At 43.0% G+C, this 23,836-nt stretch overlaps 1 protein-coding gene across 1 annotated transcript in view; it reads right to left on the reverse strand.

The window, feature by feature from the left end:
- The window catches only part of LOC139266646 (fibrocystin-like), a 630,313-nt gene that overhangs the window by 253,340 nt on the left and 353,137 nt on the right, over window positions 1-23,836 (reverse strand). Inside the window, 5 exon segments of the mRNA XM_070884234.1 lie at window positions 7,284-7,438; window positions 10,406-10,493; window positions 13,305-13,418; window positions 18,542-18,679; window positions 23,228-23,356. Of these exon segments, the coding sequence (XP_070740335.1) occupies window positions 7,284-7,438; window positions 10,406-10,493; window positions 13,305-13,418; window positions 18,542-18,679; window positions 23,228-23,356 (624 nt within the window).

The raw sequence follows: 23,836 nt of genomic DNA on the forward strand, positions 1-23,836 counted from the left end.
ACAAGTGGCAACCGACATCACGGTTGAACACGAAGCTGAACCCATCATCCCCAGCAGTCCAGCAAGGCCAGCTACATAGCAGCCCAGCGAAGGCCCAACCAACTCACATGCACCTATGTTTGTACCGAGATGATCGACTAGGGAGCGGAAAGCCCCAGATCGTCTCACCCTGTAAATAAGTGTATTTTGAATTTGTGGGGGGAGTGATGTTATGTATGCACACCTTGTAACCAGCATTCTACTACCACCAGAGGGTGCATCTGTTGGAGTCCCAAGGGATCCCAGTATTCCTTGGGAGCACTGCATATAAGCAGGCCTCCCATGCTGTACCGGCACTCTGGAGTCAGAATAAAGAGACTAAGGTCACACTTACTCAAGTCTACAGTACTCAGTCACATTGCTTTATTTGAGACATAACAGTATCCAGCTAGCTGAAGAAAAGAAAAATCAAATCAAAAGAATAAGATTAGCCATCGGGGGGCGGGGTGGAGGCTGAACACGGCAGGGAAAGCCGATGAGGGAGCCCATTCGGCCAGGGCTAGGGCGGCGTGCTTCGGGCTCCTCCCACACAGCCTGCAGAGATTATGGGGGCGAGGAGCTACTGCACATGTGTTTGGTCCCCCACTGCTTGTGCTGCACGACGCCAAGGGCCTGCAACATTCCAGCAGCAGCGAGATTACCGAGGTAAGTTTTAGGCGCAGTTTTTCTTCTACAAAGTCGACGCAACTCATGGAGGTGTGCCATTCTAAGCGGGGAGGCAAACTTGGGCCTTTGAAAGGACAATTTTCAAAATGTGTTCGCCTTCTATGGGCCTCCAGCGGGAGATGGTGTGTGCGATTCCAGTGATTATTTGTTTAGTAAAACTAATGAATGGAAATAGGTGGAGAGAGCACATATGATTTTCCAAGAAGAATTTGGAAAATTGGTCCATGACAGAATGCAAAATGAGTTGAAAATGTAAGCTAAAACAGAATAATAGTTGAGAGATCTATAACAAAAAAGTGAGAGGTATTTAAAGAAATGCTGGTGTGGCTCTAATCATAATTCATTCTGGTCAAAGGAAAACAGTTTAAAAGGACAACAGAGGCGAATGTCATTAAATATAGATATCAAAGTGTATTTTTTTCTGTTTGCTATTGTTGGCAAAAAAATTAGGCATACTTTATACTTATATTTAAAAAGATCCCTCATCTTGATAAGCACAGATCCCATCTCTTCATCAGCTATACTTTCATCCACTTGTTTCATTAAATTGTTTTAAAATCATATGCCAAAAACAGAATATTTTAATGTTCACCCCATTAACAGTGGTGCACTGTGTTCACACTTCTGTGAAAAGGGCAGGAAGATGGTAAAATAATTCCTCATAAATGTTGCAATCACCATTCTTCAAATGAAGCTGTACTCCATGAGTCCCATGTACAAGGCAAGATAAACACTCAGAAGAATCAAATACGTCTGTCCCTTTAAGATACTTTTTGGATGAATACCATTTGACCTTCCCTTGCTGTGTGTCTGATTTGCCCAGTAGGATCTTTCTCCTTACTCATCTTAAGTAGAGTATAACTGAATGAAAAAGAATCATTGTTGTGCCTCAAGTGCTGTCAACTGAAATTTGAAAGACTTTTCAGTGACATGGGGATTACATGCCTTTGTGCTGCCTCTCACAACTTAACAAAGATGTCTCTGTGCACTTCCAGGGAATTGCTCCTTTAACACTGATACTGGGTGTCAGTATTTCCACTCTGCAATTCCAGTTAAAGTGCAGCAACAGCACGATAAAAGCACGCTGGAAGTTTTAATTAAATCACCGCTGTTATACTCACATGGCACCTCTAGCATGTAATTCACATTAGTATAAAATTCAATGTTCATAATTACCCTCAGTACTGGCATCAGTGTTGATGCAAATTCTGGAAATGAATCGAATCCTTCTTTTCCCAATCTCAGGGGAACAGTGGCACAACAACAATTCTTCTCCATTCAGTTATACTCCTCATACATTAGGTACAGCGATGCTACTGGGCAATACAGAGATGTAACAAGGGAAGATCACATGACTTGCAGCTGCCAAGTTCCCTTAAAGGAGCAACTGGCCCTGAGATGATGGGCTCAATTTTCCCCAATGCCTTTTTTTGGTGTATTGCCAGAGTTATGTTATTTTGGCCCTGACTACTCCAAAAAAGTAACTTGCAAGTTTCCCAGTTATTTTTTGACATTGGCACCATGCAGCCTGTCCTTCAACTTCAGTAGGTGGAGCCTAATGTTCACCCTTCTGCGCATGCGCAAAAAAAAATATGTTTTTGACGTGTCTACTAAGGGCACGCATGTCAAGTACATCTCCCGGTTTGCATTGACCATTTTTAAAGAGCCAGTTGTGTGTGAGAACTTTCATTCTCAGTGGAAAAATTGGAGCTGCAATACAATATGCAACGCGGTTCAAGGACCAAGAATTTCTTACAGGATGGAGGCACTAGTTACTGTCATTAAGGCCAGATGGCACGAGCTGGACACCAGCAGAGGTCACATAAAAGTTTCATCAAAAGAAATGAAGAAACGCTGGAACCAACTTGCAGAAGATTACTGTGCAATGGTGACCACCCCGAGGTCTGTAGGTCAGTGCAAAAAGAAGTGGCAGGACCTTGGTCAAGTAGTTAGTGTAAGTAATATTTTCATTTATTGCAATTGTAAATGTGATCATCTGTATATGTCTCACCCAGCAGAAAGACACCCTCTCTAAAAAGTTATATTTTCACCTTTGCAGAGGAAGGTGGCATACAACAAAAGGGAAAGAACTCGAACAGGAGGAGGCCCGGCAAATCTGCACCCACTGACACCCTTGGAAGACAGGATCAGTGCTTTGAGAAAAGCAACCACCACTGCACAAGCTGGGCCCACACTCGACTCCTACAAATTCAACAGTCTGGCTTTGCTAAATGTTAAGTACTGCGCGGGCTAGCAATGCTTCGGTTCATGGGGATATCTCCGTCAGCTACGCTTCAGTTGATGCAATGTGCTATCATTCATCGTGGTCCTTGAAATGAGCCTGCTGCCTGCACTGTGTGAACCTACTCATGTCACCCACCCTGCCCCCTCCTCTGCTGCTAACCATTTGTCTGTTCTGTTATATTTTGCAGAACTTGAGGCCAACCCTGACGAGGCTGAAGCTGATGCAGAAGAAGATTCAGACACAGACGAGCCTAAAGAGGAGAACATCTTCCAATCCCACCTTCCAGAGCAAGAGCATGAGGGTGAGGGGGAGGAGGAGGGGATGAATGAAGCCCCCACTCTTGTACTCACTCTGGAGGAGGTGCAGGTGCCGCCCATTGAGGTGCCAGGCCCTTTCCTGAGTGGTACGAGTGTTGGGACATTCCATGGCTTCACACAGTCCGAGGCTGCGATCCCAGTGGGTGGCAGTGAGGCACACCCAGGGCCCCACCATCCAAGGCTGCGGGTCCCAGTGGGATGCAGCGAGCCACACCCAGGGTGAGGAGGGGAAGAAGAGTTTGAAAGCGCTCTCCTGAGGTGCAGGATGTAACAGATGTGATTCAGATGATGGCAGTGAGTGCGGAGAGCATTGACCTTACGCGATCACTCCTGGACACCATCAGTGGGGTGGGTGATAAGGTATCGGGACTGTCGGGAGAATTAACAACACTCTCATGAGAAATGGGAACACTGTCCAGTCACATGAGGGAGGGAATGTCGCAGGCAGTTGCTACACCATCGGCGAACATGAGGGAGGGAATGTTGGAAGTAGTTGAGACACTGTCAGGGCACATGAGGGAGGGAATGTCAGATTTAGCTGCTGCAATAAGGGAACATACCCAGACCCCGCGCCCATTAACAGAATCAACTGCCACTCCCACTCCAATCCCCAGACCAACCTCTGAAGAGGCCCAAGCCGGGCCTTCCACATTAGCGTTTGCCCATCAAGAAGTGCGCATTACCCAAGATGCTCAAAAGAATAAGCTTGGTAACAACCCGAGAAACACTGCGCCACCGCCTGCGGGCAAGGGTGGAGTCAATAAGATCAAGAGCAGCAGGCGGTCTTGGAATAAGGTGGAGGAGAGATGGGTGAAGCTTTTCTTTGCTGCTGTTGTTGTTGTTATCATTATTGTTGTTACTGTACTAACTGTTCTTAAATTAAAAGTTTTTTATAAGTTATGTAAATTTACAAATTTTAAAGTTTATAAGTGATCTTAAAGTTTGTAAGTGATCTTAGAGTTTGTAAGCATTCTTAACTGAAAACTTTAAAGTTTGATACAAGAATATTTTTATCAAAGTTAAGTAAAGTACAAACAAGCATTAAACTTTTGAATAAAATATATTTTAAATTATAACTGAATCATTTCCATTATTTGTTCCATTTTTAATACAACTTTTTGAACGAAAGAAGAATCATTTCCATAATTTGTTCCATTAATACAACACAACATTACGGAACAGTTCCAAACAGTAAACATGGTCCATTTGGAATCGTTGCCGCTGAGCATTCAGGCAGCAAAGCATTCACTGATGAACTGCTGATGCGAGGCCCGAGCAATTATTAAAGGGGCACGACAGCCCGCCCTCCTCCGCCATCGTGCTCCGGGTTCAGGTAGTTGCATGGCTTCCTCCTACTCCTCCTCCTCCTCATTATCATCTGCATCTTCCTCCTCAACATCAGCCATTCTCACCTCAGATGGGTCTGCTGCCTCATGATAGCTAAGTTAAGCAGCATGCAGCACACAACAGTGAACTGACCGACAATCTCAGGGAAGTATTGCAAGTAGCCTTCAGAATGGTCCAGGCATCGGAAACGCTGTTTCAAGATGTCAATGGTACTCTCTATTATGCTGCGCGTCGCAATGTGTGTCATGTTGTATTCCCGTTTAGCTTCCGAAGGGGCGTCATGAGCCAGGTGGCGAAGCCGTACCCTTTGTCTCCCAGCAGCCAGCTCTGTCCTTCTGGCTGCTGCTGAAACATGGCAGATATAATGCTCTCGCATAGGATGAACACATCATGGGTGCTCCCAGGGTATCTCGCATCAACTGACAAGATGCGATACATGCCGTCATAAACGAACTGCAAATTCATGGAGTGGAAGCCTTTTCTGTTCCTACACATCTCGGAATCCTCCACAGGTGCTCGCAAGGGGATGTGGGTACAATCAATGCAGCCCTGTACCTTTGGGAAGCCAGCAATCCTGGAGAAGCCCACAGCCCTCTCATGCATTGTCTGGGTAGTCATGGGGAACTTTATGTAGTCATTCCACCGGGCATCTAGAGCAGCAGTCACCTGCCGAATGCAGATATGTGTGACAGGTTGAGAAATGGCGAACACATCCCCAGTTGTGGCCTGGAATGATAAGATGCATAAAATGAAAGTTCAGCTGGGCAGTTCAGCTGGACCTCATGGCCAATGCCACCACAAAAAAGTCTCTTAGCATTTGTTCAAGGAATCTATCGAATTCGCAATGTCCTGCAAGGCGCCTTAGTTTGGCAACGTAGCTCGCCACTTCCTGGTCTTCAGACCGTTGACACGTGTAGAACCGATACCTTGCCATCAGAGCGCTTTCCTTTGGATTTAGGTGCTCCCGGACCAGCGTACACAGTTCTTCATAGGATTTGGTTGTTGGTTTCACCGTAGCTAGAAGATTCTTCATGAGGCCATAGGTTGTTGCCCCACACTCGTCCTCTTTCAGCTCGTTGGCCACGAAGTATTGGTCGAGTCGCTCCACGAAGGCCTCCCAATTGTCCCCTTCTGAGAATTTCTCCAGGATACCAACAGTTCTTTGCATTTTTGTGTGGTTGTTCGTTATCTCGTCGCCAATTTTTACGCTCATAATAAAGTGATGCAACTGAGTACTGTATGCAATGAGTAACTGTGACCTTAGCTCCTTTAATTAAACTCCAGAGTGCTGGTACAGCATGGGAGGCCTGCTTATATACCGTACTCCTAAGAGATGCTGGGATCCCTTGGGACTCCAACAGGTAGGCCCACTGGTGGTGGTATGATACAGGTTGCCAAGGGTTACATGCATAACACTACCCTTTCCTTAGTTACTCTCTTACATCTTAGGGTTTTCCTTAATTTTACTGGCCAAGAATTTCTCGTGCTCTCTCTTAGCATTCCTAATATCCTTTTTAATTTTGCTTTTAACTTTCTATATTTCTCTATAGATTCTAAAGTATTTAGCCGCTGGTATATGACATAAGAGTCCCTTTTTTTCTTAATCCTCCCCTGTAAGTCCCTAGACATCCAGAGGGCTCTAGAATTATTTTTCCCAGCCTTTTTCTTTTAGGGCACATGTTTGGCCTGAGCCTTCCGGATCTCCTCCTTGAATGCCTCCCACTGTTCCGACACTGATTTACCCACAAGTAGCTGTTTCCAGTCCACTATGGCCAAATCACTCCTTAACTTAGCAAAATTAGCTTTTCCCCAATTCAGATCTTTTATTCCAGACCTATTCTTGTCCTTATCCATAACTAACTTGAATCTGACTGAATTATGGTCACTTGCACCCAAGTGCTCTCCCACTAATACCCCTTCAACCTGCCCAACTTCATTCCCCAAAACTAAATCCAAGACCGCCCCCTCTCCTGTTGGGCTTGCTACATCCCGACTAAAAAAGTTCTCTTGAATGCATTTCAAGAATTCCGCACCCTCTATACCCTTCGCACAAAATTTGTCCCAATCAATATTTGGATAGTTAAAATCCATTACTATTACTACCTTATGGTTTTATGGGCCCTTACTTTAAATGGGTTTGTACCTGAGTGAAAATAGTGGGAGAAAGAAAATGGATATGAATGCATTAATCACTCATATGATATCACATTGTAATTTCAAGCCTATTTACAATCTTTTACCACAACTAATATTCCACTAATGCTTTTTCTATCTGTACTTGCAATCTCCTGCTCCAAAATGGAGTTGCTCATTTTATGTGAGTACTTACCATGTGACTTCATCAATGGTGAGGTCACTGAATTAAGTCAAAGAAAAATATGTCTCTTCTTCCCCCACCCCCTGCCCTCCCTCACAATATCATCAACCTGCTAAACATATTGGTTAAAAGAAATGTGAAAATCTATTTTGCGTCACTAATAGCAAACAGGGCAATGAAGTACTGAAGTTTCTCTTCAAGCTTTACTTGGTGGCATACCAGCAGGTGCAGTTGGAGAGAACTATAACAAGATTAAATGTCTCACAAATTGGATTCTGCGGGCACAGAAAGAATGACTGGTAGAATCTGCTTCGTTAGATCTAGGCTCAATACTTCAGACCTGAATTCATACCAATGTGTCGGTGTGATAGACACTCTCGCAGTTGAATGTTTTGACCTTGGACATCTCTCATTGTGACAGACTCCGTTTCATGAGGGTCATATGAAGAGGGAGTTATGACAATATTGTCCCCAAGATGCCAACCAACATCATCCTCCAAAACAATCCTGTTCAGTGAAAGAAAGAAGAATAGCCTTACTGTCATGGATTGTAAAGAGATTTCCTTTATAGTTGCAGCATATCTCAGTCAGAACCAGGTCATGCCAGGTACAATTTTATTTTGAGTCCTTTTCAAACAAACACACTACAGTTATCACCAAAGGAACATTGGTTGTGGGGGTCAGAGCTCGAAACAAGCAGCTGAACATTCATAAAATTAAATTAAATTAGAGCATTAGGGGGCATCATCCTGGATACTTCGTGATTTGAGTCCAAAAATATTTTGTGTTGTTTGTGTAGCACTTTCAGCCTTTGGCATAGTCAAATTGATTCCTTTGAGTAATGAAAGACCTTGATCGTTTTCAAAATACATACCTCTTTTCTATAAAAAATAATCAGTAGATTTGTAATGATGCTGCTTATAAAGTAAAACCGCTGAGCTACAGAAACCTAATTACAGGTTTAATAATTCAAAGCATTATTGAAATAAATTAACAGTTATCAAAGCTCATTGATTCTACACTATTGATTTAAAATGTATTTTTTGGCAAATACTTATGTCCAGTGAGGCAGTGGTATCAGTGCTTGGACTGAGAAGGCCAACAACATCACAGCAAAACATCGGTTAACGTAGCAAAGGGGAGCAAAGGGCATCAAGCAGGTGTAATCCGACTTGGGGAGATGGCCAGAAGCATGGTCAAAGATATTACAAGTTGCTAGAGTTTAGAAAGAGAATCGCAGAGTGCAGGGACACGATGACTGATAGCTCTGAGGGGGGACGATTCACGGTCAGAAGACTGAAACCTGAAAGCTTGGATATAGGGCTTGAAGTGATTGAAAAAGCTTAGGAGGGGCGTCACCATGGATTTGTTAAGGAAGACGAGCACTTAAAAATCAATACATTAGGATACAGGGAGCCAGTGGCAGTCAATAAAATCAGGGTTAAATGTGAACAAGACATTATGTAGAATAGGATGAAGCAGAGTTTTGGACAAGTTGGAATTTATGCAGGGTGGAACTCAGGGAAGGACAGCATAGCTAGTTCTAGTCAGAGAGACTAGAACTAGGGGGCACAGCCTCAAAATATGGGGGAGCCAATTTAAAACCGAGTTGAGAAGGAATTTCTTCTCCCAGAGGGTTGTGAATCTGTGGAATTCTCTGCCCAAGGAAGCAGTTAAGGCTAGCTCATTGAATGTATTCAAATCACAGATAGATAGATTTTTAACCAATAAGGGAATTAAGGGTTATGGGGAGTGGGTGGGTAAGTGGAGCTGAGTCCACGGCCAGATCAGCCGTGATCTTGTTGGGTGGCGGAGCAGGCTCGAGGGGCTAGATGGCCTACTCCTGTTCCTAATTCTTATGTTCTTATGTTCTTATTAATGTTGAGGAAGTCCAGAACCAGGGGTCACAGTCTAAGGATAAGGGGTAAGCCATTTAGGACCGAGATGAGGAGAAACTTCTTCACCCAGAGAGTGGTGAACCTATGGAATTCTCTACCACAGAAAGTTGTTGAGGCCAATTCACTAAATATATTCAAAAAGGAGTTAGATGTAGTCCTTACTACTAGGGGGATCAAGGTGTATGGCGAGAAAGCAGGAATGGGGTACTGAAGTTGCATGTTCAGCCATGAACTCATTGAATGGTGGTGCAGGCTTGAAGGGCCGAATGGCCTACTCCTGCACCTATTTTCTATGTTTCTATGTTTCTATGTTTCTATTAGAAGATCGAGTCTGGAAGTGGAAAATGGTTCAAGAGATGATAGCGTGAGGCATGGATGGAGAGAGACAATCGGCTCTATTTTCGCCACCATTAGGCACCATTCTTTTGCAGTCTGCTGATTTCAATGGAGCAATGATTTTGCAATTTTGCTCGAAGTTTCTATACTGGTGGCGACGGTCAGCGCCAGTTTGTTGTAGGCAAGAATTTTGGCGCAGGTCTGGTTGAAAACTGATATTTGGCTCTTTAACCGATTTTGGCCGACCATGATTTATTTCAGCACAGCGCACACTGGCCAAAAACACCACAAAAAAAAACATCTGTTAAGTTAAGGAACGAGGCAATAAGCATACAAAATAAAATACTTTTTTTTTCATAGGGAACTCTTTTTGGAGCAAGGAAACAAGATTTCCGGACCGAAAGGACTGCTGCCCCCAATTTCCTCCCCCACCCCCTCGCTGGACCTGCTGCAATCCCGGGCCGAAACGGCTGCTCCCCCCGCTGCTCCCCCTGCGAGCAGGAAGGCCATTCGGCCTGAGATTGTAGCGGGTCCAGCCCGGGGATGGGGGGGGGGGGGGTGGAGCAAATGCCGCGGATCCAGCCGGGGGGGAGCGGTGGCAGCGGGTCCAGCGGGGGGAAAGGTCCTTTGTGGCCCTTTCGGCAGCAGTGGGGTACCAACCTTTCGGGGGAGCAGGCTTCAGCTTGCTTCAGCGTCTCTAGTTGCCCTGGCAACTTCAGCTTTTCGCGCATGCCCAGAGAGGGGCCGATAGTGGTTGGGAAACCTGGAAGCAAGTTCAGCACGTCTGTCAGTGGCTTCTTAAACTCAGCCACCTCATTATCATTTTACTTCCAGGTTTCCCATCCAATTAGTGTCAACGGGCGTGATGTGGTCCCGCATGACGCGGATGCCATGGGTAAATAGAGCTGAGAATGAAATGAAATCGAAAGAAAAAAGCATTCGCGAAGTATATAAACAATAAAGCAGAGGATGACAAAAAGAAATATGACAAGCTTAAGGAAAGACAATTAGGAAGGCAAAAAAAAATGAAATGAAAATATGTAAAGAACATATAAAGAAATAGTAAAATATTCTATACGCACATAAGTAACAAGAAGAGAATTAAGGTAGGGACAGGACCACCAAGGGATGAGCAATGTATTGAAATCGCACTCATTTTAAAGAAGCTAAAGAAGCTTGTGATTAAATTGCATGAGGTTTTGCAATAATACCGTATCCCATTCCCACCCCTCTCCACTACCTCTCATTTCCAGGTGACACATCAGATCCAAGATGAGTCCAGGATTGTGTGGGATAAGAGCTGTTGATCTGTAACTTCCCATAAACATCTGGGCAAAAAAAAAGTACGGAACGTATCATAATACTTTCCAATTCAGAACATAAAAATTAGATTTAACTGCTCTATAATGAGGACAAAAAAGCTCCTAACTGAAATAAGTTGGGCATTCTTCTGTCTCAGCTATAGTTAAAACAATAATCAAAATATCTAAATAAGCATGCTGACGTGATTCTTGGTTAATGTTGCAAATTTAGTAAAATTGGAATAAATGAAACCACCTTTTTGATGAGTTCTATTCATTCTGCTTTTACAAAATGGTCATCATACTAAAAATGTTGTCATATGTCAACGGCAAAATACCGCAGGCCCAAAAACATTCAAGCCTCCTGCCAATTTTCTTACTCCTCCCTGGCAATTTTACTATCACTCATTCTAGTTGTCACTTCTTCCAATCAAACATAAAGCAGCATACTTCAAAACAATGTCCTGTTGTGCATAGGCTCCAGCATGTTACACGTACATACCAAATGTGTGCGCATGTGTGTGCATGCACACACACATGGCATCCCAATACAGGGCAAAAATTATTAAGAGTACCACCTGAAATTAAAATTTATAAGGGAGGAGCAAAAGAAACAGTCATCATGAAAATAGCAAAACCACTGTGAAGGACAATCAATCAGTCATAACAGTACAAGATGCAGATGAATTGGCAGCAGCCATGCTCATATCCATCCTACTCACTAAAGAGGATTAACTTCATGGAAATGTATTTGGCAAACAAATCCACATTTACAATCTGATTTGCATAACTGCAACATCGGGGCTAAAATTCAAGCCTCGCCGGGTGCGTACGAAATGCGCACGGACCCGACGAGGCCTCGCAAAAGCTGGTTTTCGGGGTGCAATGCGCATGCGCCGAAAACCGGCTTTTCCAATCTGTCAAGATTTCTCTTGATAGATCCTCCGCATCCCTGGGAGAAGGACATCTGCGCTGGAGAGATTAGGCTATTTGCGAATGTCTTTCAAACTCTTACGCCTGGTAAAAGCAGGCACATAGCCTACTTTTGCAGCATAAGAGTTTTAAAACATATAAAAATTACATTTAAATACACAGTTTTATAGTAAAAACCCTGACCATTAAGGTAAGTTTATTTTAAACCCTATTAAGACACATTTTTTTTTTAATTCCAAAAAATATTTTTTTTCTAAAACATTTAATTAAGTTTAATTTCAATTAATTTTAAATATGTGAGGTGTTTTTTAAAATTTATTATGTAGTGTTTCTTGTTTTAGGGGTTTATTCTCATTGATAACAATGGAAACTCCTAAAATCAGTGTTCCCATTATTATCAATGAGAATACTGCAGAGTGATTGGTTGTCCAGGCCTACGTGACTCCAGCATTTTCACTCATACGGGAAGTCCTGGCCCTGTACGCTGCACATGGAATGAAGGCCTCTGACCGGAATCCAAGGCGCCTCCGCAACCATCAGGTTTTTTCGTTAAAAAATGTTGGGTCGGAGGCGTTCATCGGAAGGAAGCCTCCGACTGGGATTTTAGGCCCATCATTTGTGTTGCACTGCCACTATAGTCTCAGCCACTTTGACTCAATGATCCCTGCTGATTTTTCCAGCAACAGTTGTGATGACCCCACAGATTTCTCTGCACAGAACTCTAGTCAGCCAAGTTGTGACCAAAGAGTTTTTACCCAACATAATTAGTGAATCAGTTGTGCTGTCATCGTTGTTCCGAGGAGTGGCAGTAAGAGTTATGGACAGGGGGAAAGTGGGAAGGAATGCCTTCAGCCCTGCCTTGCCCTTCCCCTCCACTCCACTCCACTCCCCTCCACTGCCCTGCCCTGCTGGCCTTTAGATGTGGTGGGCGGGGAAGCTGCAGCTGCCAGCAGGTTCAGGGAAAGAGAAATAGAACTTGAGCAGGAAGCCAGCAGGAGACCTCATTGCCTCATTTTGCTCAATTTTCTGGCAAGATAAATAAAATATTGAGTGGGTCACGAATACATTTCCTGTTAATGCTGTGAGTATAAAGAGGCAATGATTCAAAAAGAACTGAAAACAAAAGTTGATCTGATTCATTGTAGATGAAGATGATGTGGCACATAGGACAGCACAATATCAAAATGGTCAACAGGCAAAAAACCATCATGGTCAATTAATTATTCTTTTCCAGCGAGTCATGAGGAGAATTATCGAGGTATTTACTTCAATTTCTTATTTTTAATTTCCCCAGCAAAGACATTAAAAGCATAAAGCATTTTTTACAAAGAACATAAGAATTAGGAACAGGAGTAGGCCATCTAGCCCCTCGAGCCTGCTCCACCATTCAACAAGATCATGGCTGATCTGGCCGTGGACTCAGCTCCACTTACCCGCCCGTTCCCCGTAACCCTTAATTCCCTTATTGGTTAAAAATCTATCTATCAGTGATTTGAATACATTCAATGAGCTAGCCTCAACTGCTTCCTTGGGCAGAGAATTCCACAGATTCACAACCCTCTGGGAGAAGAAATTCCTTCTCAACTCGGTTTAATTCAAGATTCTCCCTTTTACATTTCAGAGCAGAATTTCTACTGTGCCAGTCTTAATTACATTCTCATTCCCATTTCTTCATTATTTTGTATCTTTTTGAATAGAGATTTGCAAGGTGAACCCATTTTCCAACTTAATAGAGGAGATCTTCTTTCATTGTGTTTGAACGAGAATCAAATCAAAGCTAAATGTTGAGACAAAAATGCGATACGTCAGCCCCCATTCTTCAGAAAACATCTAATTAAGAATGACTGCAGACATAAAAATGTACACTCAAGCAAATGTACTATTTTTTCAGTAAGTACAAAGTACCTATAGTTCCAGCCTCTACATTAATTCCATTCAGGCGATCACAGCCACCAGCTGCAGAGGTCTTGAGTTTAATCTGCATCTTCTGATTACTTTGCGGTGCATTCTGAGAGTTCCCTGTATTTTAAATAACATTTCGGAATAAATTATAACACTTTCAAAATAAAATAAAGCTGTCGAAAAATAAAGTATTTCCGCTTTGGAGGCAATTGACAATCCGGACACAAATTGCATTCGTTTTCTGAATTGAACTTTTTGCTCAAGTTCCCGCTCAAACTCATTTGCATATTGCCAAATGCAAAATCTTCCATGAACTAGCGCAATCGGGCAGCGTTTTAGAACATAATTGTTTATTTCTGTTTTCTTGCATTAAAAAATATTTCTTAATTTATGTAAGAGTGACAACCTGGTGCCATTTTATTACTACAGCTGATAATGGGTTTATCACAAAAAATAAGCACTTTTAATCAGTGACTAGTCTACCACCTGTGAGTAACCTGACTTTAAATAACTGAAAATGATTTTTAAAAACTATACAAAACCATTTGCTAGCCATATTGGTGTGCCGTAGTTGGTTTCTTAGTAAATAAATATGTGTTAATATTTAAAAGATTTTAAAAGGTGACTAGTAGCGTCATTGCACCTAAAAAATAACTTAATTTTTTAAGCCTACTCGAAGGCCTACAAATGGATGCAATGAGCGGAAACTTGCCATGGTGATTCATTGGATCTGGAGGCCTGGCCAGTTTTGTGAGTGGGGCTGGCTTCCAGCACGATGTTTTTTGAACCAACGCAAAAGATCGCGGAATTTCGATTTGCGCTGAACTTAATCTGCACTTGAAATTCCGCAATCATTTGCACCGGTTTTGCTGATTTGGGGTGAATGACACTGGAAAAACCAGAGCAACCGAGCAGGAATTCTACCCCTATGAATAAATCTATCTACTGAAAGACTATTTTGATCCTTCAAGTTAGAATTTTGCTGATTGAAATAGGATTGCAACTTTTTGATGTAACCGTTCATACTAAAGGCAGGAGAAGCGGACGAGAGGGTCATGAGACGGAAAGCCAGGCCCTGCCTCTCCTCTCCCCAGCCAGCATTTATATTGGTGGGTGGGGATGGTGCAGCCAGCAGCCGTTCCAGTGGGTTCAGGGAAAGAGAAATAGACCTTGGGTCAAGGAGGCCACAGGAGGCCTCACCGCCTGAATATGTCCCATTTTCTGCCACCATCCCACTAAATTTCAGGCAAGATCACATCCAAGGATTTATCCAGCCCACAGAGTTAAATACAAAAGCAAAATACTGCAGATGCTAGAAATCTGAAATAATAACTGAATGTGCTGGAAATACTCAACAGATCAGGCAGCATCTGTGGTGAGAAACAGAGTTAGCATTTCAGGTCGATGACCTTTCGTCAGAACAGACTTATATATTCTCTGAAGAATTAAAGGACTAGTAAAATCTTTTTTACAATGTTGATGAATAGTTATATTGGGCCCAAATTTGCCCAGGAGTTGCTCCGTTTTTTTTTGGAGCAACTTGATTTTTCTGGAGTATCTTAAAATCCCGATTCTGCACATTCAATTTGCGCCAGTGTAAATGAGATAGGATTTTTTTTCAGTTTAGTTTTTTTTTCAAAAGGGGGCGTTACCAGCCACCTATGCCCGTTTTGGCCATTTAAGCCAGTTTGGACAGCTAGTAGTTGCTCCAAACTAACTTAGGTCAGCGTATGTGGCCACTTGTGGCTGCACAGAAAACCCTTGTGGAGAGTTAAGAAATCAGCGCAGGTAGGTACTTAATGACTTGACTAAAGAATGTGAATAGGATCAAACAGCTATACAGAATTGACAAACTTCGCAAAGGTAATTTACTATACAACATATGCATAAGGACAAAATAGGCCTGGAATAAAAGTTCCGAATTGGGAAAAAGCTAATTTTGCTAAGTTAAGGAGTGATTTGGCCTTGGTGGACTGGAAACAGCTACTTGTGGGTAAATCAGTGTCGGAACAGTGGGAGGCATTTAAGGAGGTGATCTGGAAGGCTCAGGCCAAGGATATGCTCTTAAAGAAAAAGGCTGGGAAAATAATTCTAGAGCCCCCTGGATATCTAGGGACTTACAGGGGAGGATTAAGAATAAAGGGATGCTTATGTCATATATCAACGGCTAAATACTACAGAATCTTTAGAGGATATAGAAAGTTAAGAGGCAAAATTAAAAAGGATATTAGGAATGCTAAGAGAGAGCATGAGAAATTCTTGGCCAGTAAAATTAAGGGAAATCCTAAGATGCTCTTTAAATATATAAAGAATAAGAGGGTAACTAAAGAAAGGGTAGGGCCTATTAGAGACCATGAGGGTAACCTTTGTGTGGAGACGGAAGATGTTCGGAGAGTTCTTAATGAATACTTTGCATCTGTTTTCACAAAGGAAAGGAGCGATGCAGATACTGCTATCGAGGAGGAATGTGATATTCTGGATGAAATAAATATAGTGAGAGAGGAAGTATTAAGGGGTTTAGCAGCTTTGAAAGTAGATAAGTACCCAGGCCCGGATGAAATGCATCCCAGGCTGTTGAGAGAAGTAAAAGAGGAAATAGCAGGGGCCTTGACCATCAATTTCCAGTCCTCTTTGGATCTGGGCATGGTGCCGGAGGATTGGAGGACTGCTAATGTAGTAGCCTTGTTTACGAAGGCCGAGTAATTACAAAACTATCAGCCTAACTTCTGTGGTGGGATAATGATTGGAAAAAATCCAGAAAGACAGGATAAATCTGCATTTGGAAAGGCAAGGATTAATTAGGCACAGTCAGTACGGATTTGTCAAGGGAAGATCGTGTTTGACTAACCTGATTGAATTTTTTGAGGAGGTAACCAAGGGGGTCGGTGAAGGCAGTTCATACGATGTAGTATATATGGACTTTAGCAAGGCTTTTGATAAGGTCCCACATGGTAGACTGGTCATGAAGGTTAAAGCCCATGGGCAAAGTGGCAAGTTGGATCCAAAATTGGCTCGGAGGTAGGAAGCAAAGGATAATGATTGATGGATGTTTTTGTGACTGGAAGGATGTTTCCAGTGGGGTTCCGCAGGGCTCATAACTGGATCCCTTGCTTTTTGTGATACATATCAATGATTTAGATTTGAATATAGGGAGTATGATTAAGAAGTTTGCAGACAACACTAAAATTGGCTGTGTGGTTGATAATGAAGAGGAAAGTCATGGGCTGCAAAGGATATCGATCTACTGGTCAGTTGGGCAGAGCAGTGGTAAATGGAATTTAATTCAGAGAAGTGTGAGGTGATGCACTTTGGGAGGGCAAGTAAGGAAAGGGCATACACATTAAGCGGTAAGCCACTTAATAGTGTACATGAACAAAGGGACCTTGGAGTATTTGTCTACAGATCCCTGAAAGTGGCAGGCCAGGTGGATCAGGTGGTTAAGAAGGCATACGGAATGCTTGCCTTTATTGGCCGAGGTATAGAAATAAGAGCAGGGAGGTTATGCTTAAATTATATAATACTTTGGTTAGGCCACAGCTGGAGCACTGCGTGCAGCTCTGGTCACTGTATTATCGGAAGGACATGATTGCACTAGAGAGGGTGCAGAGGAGATTTACTAGGATGCTGTCTGGAATTGAGAATCTTAGTTATGAGGACAGATTGGCTAGGCTGGGTTTGTTCTCATTGGAACAGAGGAGGTCGAGAGGAGACCTCATCAAGGTGTACAAAATATTGAGGGGCCTGGACATAGTGGATAGTAAGGGTCTATTTCCATTGGTGGAGGGGTCTATTACGAGGGGGCATAGTTTTAAGGTGGTTGATGGAAGGTTTAGAGGGGATTTGAGGGGGGGCTTCTTTACGCAGAGGGTTGTGGGCATCTGGAACTCGCTGCCTGGAAGAGTGGTGGATGCAAAAACCCTCAGCACTTTTAAGAGATGGTTGGATGGGCACTTAAAGTGCAGTAACCTGCAGGGTTACAGACCTAGAGCTGGTAATTGGGATTAGACTGGATGACCTTTTGTTGGACGGTGCAGATATACGGCCAGGGTGATCTCCTGGACTAGTTTCGATCGGCTGGATGGGTCAGAGAGGAATTTTCCCAGATTTTTTTCTCCCTAAATTGGCCTGGATTTTTATCTGATTTTTGCCTCTCCCAGGAGATCACATGGCTCCGGTTGGGGTGGAGTGTAGAACGTTTCAGTATAAGGGGTGTCACAGTTGTGTGAGGCAGACTGGTTGGGCTGGGTGCTCTTTGCCTTTCCATCATAGGTTTATATGTAACCTTTAGGGCTGCTGACCAAGGGTTGTGTGGCTCTTTGTCAGCCGACGCATACACAATGGGCCGAAATGGCCTCCTTCTGCGCTGTAAATTTCTATGTTTCTATGTTAGCAGAAGCATTCATGCAAGCTTAAACTACAAAAATAAAAGAAGTAAACAGACAAAACATATTTGCATAATTTTTTCAATATATCCAAATAAAAAATAGAAGTACCTCCTGCTCGTAGGAAAGTATTTTCATCAACAGGGTTAAGGAAAGTCTTGAGTAAGCTCATTAAAATTACTGGCTACACAGTTATCATACCCTCCCCCCACCCCGCACCCTACCATCAAAACTCTCCTCTCTCCTCCCCCCCCATCAAAACTCTCCTCTCTTCTCCCTGCCCAATCAAAACTCTCCTCCTTCCGCCCTCCCCCCATCAAAATTCCTCTCTCCTCCCCCCAGATCAAAACTCTCCTCCTCCCCCCGCCCCGATCAAAACTCTTCCCGGCCACCCCCGGATCAAAGTCTTCCCGCACCAACCTGTTTCTTGTAGCACTCGGCGTGGGAAGGCAGCGGCCGGCCTGTGCGGCAGGCCACTCGGCCCGGGATAGGGGCGGGACGCGTTGGGTCCCACGCTGCAGGCACGCATCATCACAATCATGGGATGAGCTACTGCGCATGCGCAAACGCTCTACTGCGCATGCGGACAGCTGCCGGCATTCTTTTAGGTGCAGGGCCCTAGCTCCACCCCCCAATGGACTCGCCACGCCGCGCCAAGCCCCGGGAGAGTCGGCAGAGGAGCCAGAATCTGGGGACATCTTTTTGGCACCGTTTGATCGTAGGAAGCCAGCGCATCTCACGTGAGTGTGCCGAAAAAAACGGATGGGCCACATTTGGGCCCATTATATTAGTATTGAAATAGCCTTCCATTCTGCTTTTATGAGCCATCTATATCCAAAGTGTACTTTCCCTACTTACCGATAATTAGCTCGCCTCCCAACAGTACAATGCATTGGACGTAGAGGGCATTGCTCCTATTGATAGGGAATTCCAGTTTTCCCAGGATATAGAGACCTCTGAGAGGTGGGAGATCCACATCCACCAGGATTGTTCTACCTGAGGAAGTGAAGGTAGTTACATATTGACTTAGTTATCAAATTGTCTAATCAAATGTCACTACTGGGATACTGGAAGCCTTATTGCACCATGGTGTACAGTGTCAGGGGTCTAAATTCCTCAGTTTTCCAACCCTCATGCCATTCCGACAGCGTTCAGCAACAACACACATGAGTGAGAGGCATGAGGACTAAAGTACAGTTGCCCTCGGGCCTCATAAGAATAAATGGTACTGTGAGCACCAATAAGGCATCCTGACGCACTTGCCTGTCAGGGCCTTACGTATTTCTTCCCCCCACCCCTGCCAATTATTATTCAGTTCTTCTTCTATTATCCCGCTGGAGTGCACATATGAAGATGTTGGACAAGGACAGGATTGGACTTGGCTATATCCTCCCAGTCAAATAGCCTACTGACCCCCACTGTTTCGGCTGATGATTTGGACAGATACTGGAGGCTACTGCTTCCTATAGGGCCAGATGACATCGTGAGTCAGTGCCTTCAGTAAACAGGAATCAAACCTCAAACACTGCATCAGTGTATTTGTGGAATTTCACACACAGGGATAAATTTCCTTGGGGTTTTCCAGCTCGTCTAGAGTAACTTCAGCAAAAGAATTGTGGAAATCTCAGGAAAATGGCATGAAAGTCATTTTCACCATTCTTCCGGAGTTTCGCAGATCTTCCACCAACGCTGCGGCAGTTGATTGGGAGAATCCCCGTGAAAATTCACGCCCATGCCAGTTTAAAAGAATACCGAATGTTCTTAAATCTAAAAGTTATGATCAGGAGAATGGCTCAACTGCTAAAGCAGCAAATAGCTGAGCCATTAAGACCAACAAAGTCCCAAGTTCAATCTCTTGTCAGCATTGCTTTCTGATCAAACTGGGGCAACATTGTAATATTACAATCAGGTTAAACAGCTTCGGAAAATGCATCAGGGCACCCACTCCTGGTTATTATCCAGTAATCTCTGTTGGACACAGAGTGTGAGACAGAATCAAGTATGGCTGCGATTCCCCCTCGAGGTTAAATAACCTAACTACACTCACTGCTGTGCCTCGCACATGAATAATGACCACGTGAGAGAGATACCTATGGGCAACCAGCCTTCCGGCTGGAGTTAAGTCATACCCAGCAAGGAATCAGCCTTCTCAGTGATGGAGAAGGAAAGGGGGTGAAACTGGCAGAAAGAAGAAAAATATCTGAATAGAACGAACTGTGCAGTGGCAAATTTCAAAGCTCAGTGAATATCTATTTTTATTGTGGAAGAACCTAAAAACTTTACGAGGATGAATCAACTCGTTCAGTTCAAGTTTTCTTTGTTTGTGGGGGGGCGGCGGCCGGGGGGGGGGAGAATGTTGAAATTAGTAGAATATCTGAATCTTGGGTTCATTCCTACCCATCACTGAACATATATCAACAGGTTTTATGTCCAAGTTTTGACTTAAGACAAGACACCCCCACCTAGTGGTCCAAATGATAATGGATACATTTCATGAATAGTCTTAAGTTTCATTTAGTGCTAGTTTTTGAAACTTTAAGTATGAACTGAGAAGCTTGACTGCTATCAGTCAACTGCTATGCAACATTAAACCCGTGTCTTATTGAACTTTTCCCTAGTAGCAGGACTTTCAGTCTTCAATATGTGAGTTAGATTTGATAAACTGGATGTATCTTACCTTTTCATTGCTCTTGTAAAATTTTCCTGTTCCGATTCTATTTCCAAGTAAATGCAGTTGAGTGATGAGAGAGTGGGTAATTGAGCTGTTTCAGATATATCGGGGTGACGGTAGATAAGAACAGATTCAGAGAGAGAATGTAAAAGTCTGCCATTTGTAATCAGCTTCTAAATGTAATGTTATAAATGTTACAAGGCACAGAGGATAGTGAATGGGGTAATTGTGCAGGGAGCAGAGAGGGAATCGGGGCTAATCTTTTGTTGCCCCATCTCCAAGCCATGGAGTGTATGACTGAGGAATTGCCAATTATTTCCTGGTGTTTGCAAAGATCATTTGGATCAATTCAGAATAAAAGAAGGATCTCCATCTAAGAAGTTAATCTATTTATTTTTTTTGTCATCAGTTGCTGGTGGCCCTCTTGTGTATTTTCAATTTTTATTTCAGGTTTTCAGCATTTGCATTTTTAGTCAGGAATCAGATCCATTACCACTCCCACCGGAGACCACTTAAGAGTCAGATTCACCAGACCTGAATAGATGGAAACTATTAAACCACCACTGGGAAGAAAAACAAAGCGCAATTAAAATATACCTAGTTTTGCATCACAGTAGCAACATATGCCAGTATGGCAGTAACCACTACTGCCAATGAATCAAATGGCTCCTCAAGGTTTTCATGCCACCATTTTGATAGAGTGCATCTGAATCTGCACTGGTCTGAACTTGCTACTTTCACAGGAATCCAAATCAATATTAGCCCAATAGCACAGTGTAAAGAAAACTGTATAACTACTGAGTCAAATGCAGCTATTTCAGCCTCAAGACTCGCAATAACTCTCACTGCTGCTGTTCCCATGGACACGTGCATCCGTGACAGCTAGATTGGTGAGGACAAGGTCAAGAAGCTTATTCCCACTAAGCTAACTGAAATAGAGATAAAAATAAAGATTCTGACTGCTGTAAATCTGAAATAAAACAAGAAGATGCTGGAAACACACAGCAGGCCTATCAACATTTGAAAGTGAAAGGTGGAAAAAAATGTTGCTTTTTGGGTGGGGAATTTTCATCGGTTGTGAAGGATCTGCTGTATATTTTTCAGCATTTCTTCTTTATATGAGTCTTTATAAAGTCTGGAGGGTTGGGACTGTTATGTATGCAACCCTATGTAACCTGTATCTTACCGCCACCAGAGGGCGTACCTGTTGGAGTCCCAAGGGATCCCAGCATCCCTTGGGAGCACTGTATATAAGCAGGTCTCCCATGCTGTACCAACAACTCTGGAGTTAGAATAAAGGAACTAAGGTCACACTTACTCACGTCTACAGTACTCAGTTACATTACTTTATTATGAACATAACAGGGACTTCCTAACATTTAATTATAGGTACAAATGAAAGTATCACACAAAAGGTTACACTCAGAGCATACTTCAATTGATTGATTTTGAATTTGCATAGAACATTCTGCATTTGATACAAGAATAGTGATTAATATTTCCCCCAAACTGTTTTAAAATTCTGTATGATACGTTTCATTAAAACATGCATATATTTCAGTAGATTTTGGGAGAAGAAACCCACAGCAAACTTGCTTGACTTTCAAAATTTGAACCACACATAAATTCCCCTATCGGGCTCCCGTACCTGTTTTTATTTGCTGATTCGGTTCAGTAGAATTTTGGAAGCTGAATGAAAACTGCTAAATTAAATAAACGTTTTTTTTTCCCAGTTTGGGAGAAATAGTAATCACATCTCTTATGTTTTTTTAAAATTTGTGATTTCCTTCACTTAAACGATGTTGCAATCAACATTGATTTGGAATTTTAATAATCCTGCTAAGTGACTTAATGTAATCACTTATGTGATACATTTTAAAGAAGGGCCCGAAATTCATTGACATACCGTCCACTACTGCTCATTTACTGCCGAGAAATACAAGTTTAATCAAAAAACAGGTGCCTACCGCTGACATAGCACTCGGAGGTAGATTCATAATTGACATAATGCCGGGCGGTGTGCACAGCGTCCGCCCATGTAGTACCACCCACATACCTCCCAAAGGTGCAAGTTTCATGACATACCTCTGGCATACCGCCGGAACTACATACTGTCCTAGAGAAGATGCTGTAAGTGGATCTTAAGTGGGCACTATGTACACAGAGCTGACAGGTATAATTGTTTCACACAAGTGTGGCATGTTTGATATTACACAGATCTTTATAGTTCTCCACAGTTTGATGTATTTTTTAATGGATTGGTTTTCTGATATGTTCTCGTGTTAGCCAATTTGAACAGCAATATAACCACTGAGTCTGGAAATTGTGTGTGTGTTCACTCGAGTGATCTTATTTTATAAATGGTCTAATAAAGCGTTAGTCACTCCTTTATTACTCTCTCACCCCCAGTCTCCCCCCACCCCCTCCCCCACAGCAATCTCTCTCTCACCCCCCCCCCCACCCAACCCACACAGCAATCTCTCTCTCACCCCCCACCCACCCCACACAGCAATCTCAGGTCTGCAGTCTCTGGCCTCTCGTCAGTGCTTCTCAGGGGGGCAGAGCTTGACAGCTGCGCGCCTGCGCACAACTCGGGAGTCGGAAGGTCTCCTCCACCCGTCATCGCCCACTGCACTTCGAGGAAAGCGGGGTGAATCTCCCACCCACTCGGCCCCAGAGGTACCGGGCGGTAAACAAACAAGCACCACCAAAAAATGGACAGAACTTAGCTTTCATCAATTTCGGCCCCAAAATGTTTTCACTTAAATTTCAGTATGAAAAAAATAATATCTGCTTCAATTAAAGTATTTTAATTGTGAGTAACTTTTTTTCTGGGTACAATTATACTTGATATATAATATTCTAGAACATACCTGGCAATACAATGACATCATCTTCAGGTGCAGGCACAGTGTGGTTGTATCCGCCCCAACCTTCTGCGACTCCCTCCCAGGACAAGGATGAGGACCACGTGGAAATGCTCACAGAGGGATTAGATGGACCTGTTAAGTAAATATACCATTACAAGTAGAATGTATCTGTTTTTGAGTAACTCTCATAATCTATGCAAACCAGAAAAGAATAAGGATTCCTATGCTACTGAGACCAAGGAAATGCTGCCTGTGTAAAATAATGTGGAGATGGGGAGGCAAATAAATGATCTGGAGTTTTCTTCAGTGCCAATTGGAGCCAGAAAGAAATTGTATAAAAACTTGCCCTCAGGGGAATAAATAAATAGTTAATTTTATTAATGTTAGGGAAGCCTTGCTTGGTCAGTGCAGAAACAGGGTGGATAAACCAAATAGTCTTTTTCATTCTATACTTCCTTATGTTTTTTTAGGTACAATGATCCAGAAGCAACAGGCACAGTGAATCTTGCCAACAGACTAGAAAGACTGGTGCCCCATAGAACCATAGATGTTTCAACATAATTTGGCTCTTTGCTAGAGCAATCTATAACTAATCCCACTGCCCTACTGTCT

Source organism: Pristiophorus japonicus, chromosome 7, assembly GCF_044704955.1.
Source record: "Pristiophorus japonicus isolate sPriJap1 chromosome 7, sPriJap1.hap1, whole genome shotgun sequence".
Taxonomy (NCBI): domain Eukaryota; kingdom Metazoa; phylum Chordata; class Chondrichthyes; family Pristiophoridae; genus Pristiophorus; species Pristiophorus japonicus.